The 9,012-nt window shown below is 39.7% G+C and overlaps 1 protein-coding gene across 1 annotated transcript in view; it reads right to left on the bottom strand.

Annotated features, from left to right (window-relative positions):
- Window positions 1-492: 492 nt before the first annotated feature.
- The window catches only part of LOC102787186 (uncharacterized), a 28,420-nt gene continuing 19,900 nt past the window's right edge, over window positions 493-9,012 (bottom strand). Inside the window, exons 13-19 of the mRNA XM_087838133.1 lie at window positions 8,771-8,999; window positions 6,032-7,826; window positions 5,014-5,187; window positions 3,757-3,930; window positions 3,175-3,330; window positions 1,392-1,438; window positions 493-1,214 (exon numbers count right to left, since the gene is read on the bottom strand). Of these exons, the coding sequence (XP_087694259.1) occupies window positions 664-1,214; window positions 1,392-1,438; window positions 3,175-3,330; window positions 3,757-3,930; window positions 5,014-5,187; window positions 6,032-7,826; window positions 8,771-8,999 (3,126 nt within the window). The 3' untranslated portion in view covers window positions 493-663. The remainder of the gene's footprint in view (window positions 1,215-1,391; window positions 1,439-3,174; window positions 3,331-3,756; window positions 3,931-5,013; window positions 5,188-6,031; window positions 7,827-8,770; window positions 9,000-9,012) is intronic.

Below are 9,012 nucleotides of genomic sequence, written 5' to 3'. Positions count from 1 at the left end.
AGTTCTTAATATTAATATTGCACAAACGTATATACAGAAAGGCACAAAGTTAAACATTATTTTGCAATCTCACCACTGCTACAATTTCCAGGAAAATGACATTGGTTCCTGCTTCCTGTTTTCTCAGTGGCACAGATAAAAAAACATCATGCTGACAAATGTGATGACATATATTCCAATGTAGAAAGTGCCGAGAAGAGCTGATCAGATGTTGTAGGGTCGATAAAACACCTGCATCAAGTTTGTGCGTTCTTGTTGCTGCATGCAATTTTTAAAATTGATTTCTTCAAACGTATTAGTGGAAGGAAAACGGCACTCTACAACACCTTGAATGTGTTATATATAATTGTAATTTCTCAAATTTTATATATAAAAAGGTACTTTTTATACAATTCTACATACATGTAAAAAAACAGATATGCAAACTGGAGCATGGCTGCTCCCATTGCTTGCCAAAGTGGTTGGGAAGAGATGTTGTGGTTTTGTGTTTAAATGAACTTGAAAAAAATCATATTAAAATACTTTAATCAAACATTAACTGCACTCCCTGTATATTGTGATAAAAAGAGATATGGCTCATGGTCTTAATATTCAATGTTGCTGTGTTCAATCCTGTACAGAGAGAACCATTTCATCAACAGTGAATGTTTCTCCAAAAGGAGTTTACACTACTTTGCAAAGATACACAGAGGAATCACACCAATCAGCCCAGACTCCAAAACCAGGATAAAGAGTTTGAGTGAATATGTTGTTGAAGGTGTGGAGGTGGATCAGAGTGTCAGAGGAGACTCTGTAGAAGGACACAGTGCCAGCAGGACAGTCCACATACACTGCTACTCTGTTAGAGACAGAGGAGGAGGAGGAGGAGGAGGAGATGGATGTTTTTATGTTATTGTGTGAGACAGAGTAACATCCATCAGAGCAGATCAGACTCCAGGACTGATCATTCCATCCAAACCTGCTGTCTGCACTCTCGCCTTTCCTTTTGATTCGTCTGGAACTCACTGATATGTCAACCTTTCCTCTCCATTCAACCTCCCAGTAACAGCGACCAGTCAGACCATCTCTACACAGCAGCTGCTTCCAGAAGTCAAATCTGTCTGGATGATCAGGATATGACTGATCCTCCTTCACACATGTCACCTTCTTGTTGTTGTCAGACAGTTTGAGCTTCCTGTGTGCTGTGTTTACATCAAATGTAATTTGACAGGAATCTGATGGAGAGAACAAACACAATCCAGCTGCAGTTATTGTTCCATCATCTGTTCATTGATTCACATTTTGATGATGACTCCTGATATCTAAGATGTGAATGAGTGATGTGACAGTTTGAAGATGGTTAAATGTGTGCTGCTTTGTTTTTTCATGAATCACATTAAAAACACACTTACACTTCCTCAGACCTGGTCTTAACCATTGGACTCCAGCAGGCTTCACCCTGAAAGGAAGAGGGGGGTCAGACCAGCACAGTGTCTTTCAGCATGCACACATGGACATTACACACATGTGCGGACATTACAGATAATCTGTCCTTAACAGAAAAACTCAAGTTTTGTTTTTTGCAATTTGATCTGATAGTAAAGTCATTTCTTGCTAGATATACACATTTCATCACTGTACTTATTAATTAAAACAAAAACCAGCCCCAGCTCTATCACAGGTGTCAGATGCTCTTTTGACACTCTGCCCTTCCATATGCATGGATGAAACATTGAAAGACAGGACGATTACCAAAAAGACATTTCCTCATACAACAGAGAAGGCAACAATAACAACATACATTACACTGGTTAATGCAGTGGAAAAGCTGGTTTGACAGCTTGCAGACTTTTCAGGTTGAAAGAGAGCTTAAATATCATACCCAGTACCAGATTTGCAGATAGGATGAGCACAAGTGACTTTACAATATCATCCAAGAAAAAAATATTTTAGTGTACTACATTTGATGTATTATCCAATGTCTGCTAAAATATCTGCATCACCTACAGGATAGTTTTCGATTAGAGATGCACAGTCTGATACCATTGCATTTGCGTGATTATTGGTGTGGTTTTTAGTGTTTATTTATTAAAAATATTCTAAACTACCACAGTGGGAGAAATGTTTCATGACGAAACGTTTTTCCCATAATTTTGGGATTTCCTTACCTGGATGATTGAGCATGCATCAAGATACCACAATGACACCGGTGAATATCCAGGGAGTGGACATTGAGATAGTGCACTCTTATAGGTACCTGGGTGTTCACCTGAATAATAAACTGGACTGGAGCCACAACACTGATGCTCTGTACAGGAAGGGTCAGAGCAGACTCTTCCTGCTGAGGCGGCTGAGGTCATTTGGAGTACAGGGAGCGCTTTTAAAGACCTTCTATGACTCTGTGGTGGCATCTGTCTTTTTTTACACTGTTGAATGTTGGAGCAGCAGTTTATCAGCAGCTGAGAGGAAGAGGTTGGATAAACTCATTAGGAAGGCCAGCTCTGTTCTGCGATGCACCGTGTGCAGTGCAGGTGGTGGGAGACAGAATGACTCTGGCCAAAATAACATCTCTGATGGACAGAGTCGCCCACCCCCATGCATGTAGATGTTGCTGAACTGCAGAGCTCCTTCAGTGACAGACTGCTGCATCCTAGATGCATGAAGGAGCGTTTCTGCAGGTCCTTCCTCCCTGCAGCTGTCAGACTGTACAATCAGAACTGCTCCCAACAAACATAGATGTTTACATCTATGCTGTATCTTGCACTATTTTATCAACCGATTCACACTATAACCAGGGTTGCCTCTTATCTGTATTTAATTTTATTTAATTTAACAACAGTATGGTACTCAGTTTTTGGTAACCATTGTCCTTCATGTAAATATGTAAAAATTGTGTAAGTTTCAGTTTTGTGTCTTGTGTACTGTTCGTTTGTATATGTGTTTTCTTGCTGCTGTTACACCCAAATTTCCCCTTGCGGGACAATTAAAGGATTATTCTATTCTATTTTAATAGTGTAAACCATTTTGTGGTCTTGGCTTGGTATGATTAAAAATAGATCAGGTGTAGGAAGAGCTTGTTTGGAATCAGTTTTGTGTGCAAAGGTTCATATGAGGCATGCTAACATTATGACAGAGAAAATCTTTCTGTTCTCACTCCTTAGACACCGTTTATTGTTGCAGTAGGTTTCTCCATACCTGAGCATGTCCTCCGGTCTAAAAAAAAGCTGCTTCAACAATGTTTCGCTTGGATGATTGTACGTCAGGTCAAGCTCTCTCAGACAGGAGGGATTAGAGTTTACAGATGACAGGAGAGAAGTGAAACCTTCTTCTGTGATCAGACAACCTGAGAGACTGTTGAAAGATAAAAGGTCTTTTTTAGATCATGACGTACTAAGAAGAATCACACATAACACTGACGGAGGGTGTTTTTTTATGGTTTCTTTTGGTTGAAAGTATTTGTTTAAAATATAGTGTGTACAAAAAAAATTGTAGTCGACTGAATTCTTTTTTCTCCACCCCTCACCCCCCAACCCCGTACCTGATTCAAGTGCATAATCCTTGTTATATTTATCATTTTGTCTATCTATTGAATAAATGTTAATGAGAATAACACATCAGTGACATCAAATAAATTTATTCTGAAATTTTTCAGTTTGCAGTGTGAACTCTCCGGTCCACCTGAAAACTTCCATATAATCTCACTAATTCATATCTGAAACTTCAATCATAAAGTCATTTTTTTATCTTAACAATTAAACTACATAACATTATCCTAACCTGAGAGTTTCCAGAGTACAGTGTGGACTCTTCAGTCCAACAGACAGAAACTTAATGCCTGAATCTTGCAGATCATTGTTACTCAGGTCCAGCTCTTCAAGGCTACATGACTTGGAGCTGAGAACTGAAGACAGTGTTTCACAGCTTCTCTTTGACAGGTAGCAGCCCCTTAAACTGAAAAGGAAAGGTAAGAAACAAAACAAAACAAATAAATAAAAAAAGTAAAAAGTAAAAATATATCAATAACATTCATAATCCTTCCTCTGCACATGTCCAAATCATCTTATTCCTGCCTCTCTAACTCGCTAATCCACTCTACATGAACTGTCTATCTGATTTACTGATCAGTTTTGGTTGCTCCCCCCCTCAAAAAAAAATCTTAACATCTTTAGCTTTGCCACCTCCAGTTTGGCCTCTTGTCTGTTTGTATCCAAACCATATGGATGATACCATGCACACAGTTTTAGCCTCCATATGTCATATCACAAACATTCTGACAGGTGAGACTATGAATAATGGTAAATGGCCTGTATTTGTATAGCGCTGTGGCTACAATGTAGCTTGCCATCATCAGTGTGTGAATGTATGGGTGAATGACTGAATGTGTAAAAGCGCTTTGGGGTCCCTAGGGACTAGTAAAGCGCTATACAAATACAGGCCATTTACCATTTATGTGTAAACCTGTCCATCTTCACTGCAAACTTATGATGTATTACCACAGTTCCTGTTTTGGCACCCTATCATATTTTTCACTTAATCCTCAAAGACACAGTACATCTCTTTCTGACCTTCTCTTTACTTCTTCATTAACACTAAAAGCAAACACTGCATCTGTAGTGAAATCTTCATACTACTCATTAATCTTCACCACTCTTCTTAACCTAGCTTGAATAACTCTTTGCCATGGCTTCATGGTATAGTTTTTCACACTTATTCTTGATAATTAGCAACAATACACTTCTCATTTTATAAGGCCTTATCTGACTCTCCAAGATTGTATTAGAAAGTCTGGTCAAAATGTCCCTCTCCTGTCATCTCTCCACACTTCATTCCCTTGATAGCTACCTTCAGTTTGTCTTGACTAATGCACCTGGAATTAAACCAGTGATATTTCGTTGCTAAATAATAGTGTTAACCACTACATTATGGAGTCACATTTATTTGAATGTGATATAATCTCATGAATTAAACTTTGTTTAGAAATGAATTTGTTACATATTACATTTAGGTATTAGAACCAACGTAAATTATTCTAACCTGAGCATTTCCAGAGTACAGTTTGGACTCTGCAGTCCAAATGACAGATACTTCACTCCCAAATCCTGTAGGATGTTGTTACTCAGATCCAGCTCTCTCAGACTAGATGAGTGGGAGCTGAGAATTGAGGACAGAGCTTCACAGCTTCTTTCTGAGAGGTTGCAGCCACTCAATCTGACGAAAAGAAAAAAACAAAAACAAATTGTATCCTTGGGGATAAATAAAGTTTTTTTGACTTGATTTATTCAGTTGACCATGAGGTTCTTTGATTAGCAAAGTATTCTAGAGTCAGATGTGATGTCATCTGTTGAAAAGCTAAACCTTGGCCCGAACTTGGTCATACAACAGAACAATAAGCCAATGCACAGCAGAAAATGTGCAGCAGAATGACTGAAAAATAAAACATTTAAGGTGTTGCAATGGCTCAAAGTCCAGAGCTCAACCCAAAAAGCTGTACAAAAAAAAAAGACCAAAAAAATAAATTAATTTACAATGAGCCCATCCTGCCAGGCCAGTTCAAAAGATAGAATGACGATCTTACTCTGAGAAAGATGACCAATATCATGTTTTCCATCAGGGTCAAACAGTTGGCTACACATACTTTAGCGAGGTAAAATATCAACAAAAAAATTCCAAAAGTTATATGAATTATAGAATTGGGTTCTGTGAGTCACAGTACCTTTAAAACCTGTGGGATATTAGATTAAGCTTAAAAAACACTTCCAAAAACAACAAGAAAATGTTTTCTTTACAACATCACTGGATTTTTTCAATTAGAAAGATCAAATCTAAGATCAGAGTAGAGATCCAGTGGTCAAACATATAATATAACATTTGAAATTTGGGATAAGAATTCCATACTTGATACAATGCCAACTTGTATGTATAATTTTAAGTATATTTTTTATTTTTACTAACTATTTTCATTAGCATCATGTCTCCAGACCTGTGTAATTTGGAAATGTGTAGAGTACTTAAATTATATTATATACAACCATGAATCTGTGTTTGTACTCACAGAGCTATGTTGGAGGCTTTGACCACTGGCAGCAGCCTCAGAAGAGCCTCCTCTGATGCAGAGTATTTCTTCAGGTCAAACACATCCAGATCTTTTTCTGATGACAGTAAGATGAAGACCAGAGCGGACCATTGAGCAGGAGACAGTTTATCTGTGGAGAGACTTCCTGAACTCAGGGATTGTTGGATCTCCTCCACTAGAGAACGATCATTCAGTTCATTCAGACAGTGGAACAGATTGATGCTTTTTTCTGCAGACAGATTCTCACTGAGCTTCTCCTTGATGTACTGGACTGTATTCTTTTTAATTTGTGAGCTACTTTCTGTCTGTGTCAGCAGACCTCGTAGGAGGGTCTGATTGGTCTGAAGACAAAGACCCAGGAGGAAACGGAGGAACAAGTCTAGGTGTCCATTTGGACTCTGTAAAGCATTGTTCACAGCACTCTGGTGGAACTGTTTAAATGTAGATTGTCCTGTTTTTGACTTCTGGGAGGTTGTTTGCTCTTCCAGCAGATTGAGTCCAAAGTTGATGAAGGTCAGATGGACATGAAGAGCAGCCAGAAACTCCTGAATACTCAGATGGATGAAGCAGTACACCTTGTCCTGGTACAGTCCTCTCTCCTCTTTAAAGATCTGTGTGAACACTCCTGAGTACACTGAGGCTGCTGTGATATCGATGCCACACTCTGTCAGGTCTGATTCATAGAAGATCAGGTTTCCTTTCTGCAGCTGATCAAAAGCCAGTTTCCCCAGAGACTCAATCATCTTCCTGCTCTCTGGACTCCAGTGTGGATCTGTCTCAGCTCCTCCATCATACTTGACCTTCTTCACTTTGGCCTGAACCACCAGGAAGTGGATGTACATCTCAGTCAGGGTCTTGGGCAGCTGTCCTCCCTCTCTGGTTTTCAGCACATCCTCCAGAACTGTAGCAGTGATCCAGCAGAAGACTGGGATGTGACACATGATGTGGAGGCTTCGAGCTTTCTTGATGTGTGAGATGATCCTGTTGGCCAGCTCCTCATCTCTGAATCTCTTCCTGAAGTACTCCTCCTTCTGTGGGTCAGTGAAACCTCTGACCTCTGTCACCATGTCAAAGCATGCAGGAGGAATCTGATTGGCTGCTGCAGGTCGTGTGGTTATCCAGAGGTGAGCAGAGGGAAGCAGATTCCCCCTAATGAGGTTTGTCAGCAGCACGTCCACTGAGGTTGACTTTCTAGGGTCAGTCAGGATCTTAGTTTTGTGGAAGTCCAGAGGAAGTCGACACTCGTCCAGACCATCAAAGATGAAAACAACCTGGAAGTCTTCAAAGCTGCAGATTCCTGCTTCTTTGGTTTCAGTAAAGAAGTGATGAACAAGTTCCACCAGGCTGAACTTTTCCTCTTTCAGCACATTCAGTTCTCTGAAGGTGAATGGCAATATGAACTGGATGTTCTGGTTGGCTTTGTCTTCAGCCCAGTCCAAGGTGTATTTCTGTGTTAAGACTGTTTTTCCAATGCCAGCCACTCCCTTTGTCAGCACTGTTCTGATTGGTTCATCTCTTCCAGGTGCGGTTTCAAAGATGTCTTCTTGTCTGATTGTTGTTTCTGGTCTGTCTGGTTTCCTGGATGCTCTTTCGATCTGTCTGACCTCATGTTCATCATTGACCACTGCAGTCACTCCCTCTGTGATGTAGAGATCTGTGTAGATCTGATTCAGAAGGGTTGGGTTTCCTGCTTTAGCGATCCCCTCAAAAACACACTGGAACTTCTTCTTGAGTGCAGATTTAAGGTTATGTTGACAAGCTGCAGCAACGGTTTCTGAATGATACAAAGACATGTGCGTGGGCACACACACACACACCGACATTTTTATACTCAACTCTTTTATTTTATTGCACATCAACCTGAAGTCTGTTTTGCTGGTAGATGGGTGATATTCCCAAGTTATATCTTCTTCTTGCAAATTCTCTTTGTACAGGTCCTTATTTTCACTTTACATATTAACTATTTTCTGTCTGAAACTGAAAATGCACTCTAGATCTTTACGCAACTGCATTTCAATTCAGCTAGGCTTTGTCCATGCTCTAAAGCAGGGGTGTTAATCTCCAGTCCTCGAGGGCCGGTGTCCTGAAACTTTTGCATGTGTCCTTGCTGCAACACAACTGCACAAAATCAGTTGGTCATTAACTAGACTATCAAATTTGACTGTATGCTCATGTGGCAACCCCTAATTCTACTCAAGTAAATTAAAATAAATGTAAGTGTTTGGAAAAATGTACTTCTAAAAGTACTCTTATTGCACCATACTCATTCAATAATGAGCTGCTGTAACATGAATCAAATGGCTGAATTGCCCCCTCAGCATGCAATCAAGTTATACAGAGTGTTACTAATGACCTTTTTTTTCCCAGGTGTGTTGCAGCAGGGACACATGTAAAGATTTCAGGACACCGGCCTTCGAGGGCTGGAGCTTGACACCTGCACGCTTAAGAATCACGGCTTAAATATTATTAGTGTTATTACCTGCCTTTATTGAAAGATTCTTTTGAAACCATTTGAACCGCATGCTCCTGCGTGTTTTAAAAAGCAAAAATCTCCACACTACAGAACTAATTTGTTACTGGCATGAAATTGAGCACATTTTTTTTTTCAAATCATGCTTTTGAATAAGATATGGAATATGTAGACATGGTTTTAAAGGCATTACATAATGTTTTATGTTTTGTTTTTTTCTTAAAGTTCTTCTTTTATAGAAATCTTACTGTTCTCCAGACAGTCAGCCAGCTTCTCTTGTTTCATTCTCCTCAGGAAGTTTAGTGTGATCTTTATAAATGCCTCTCTGCTGCTCCTTTGCTCTTCATCTTTGCCCTCCAACACCTCATCATCTTCCTCCCTCCGACTCTCTAAGCATTCTGGGTAAACTGGACTCAGAACCTTCTGGATCTTCTTCAGCTCCTTCTTCACAAAAGTGATGATGTTTTCCTCCAGCAGCTGGAACAGAATA

The sequence above is a fragment of the Neolamprologus brichardi genome, chromosome 3 (assembly GCF_056152115.1).
Source record: "Neolamprologus brichardi isolate AB-2024 chromosome 3, ASM5615211v1, whole genome shotgun sequence".
Lineage (NCBI taxonomy): Eukaryota > Metazoa > Chordata > Actinopteri > Cichliformes > Cichlidae > Neolamprologus > Neolamprologus brichardi.
This window is presented reverse-complemented; position numbering and strand designations above follow the sequence as displayed.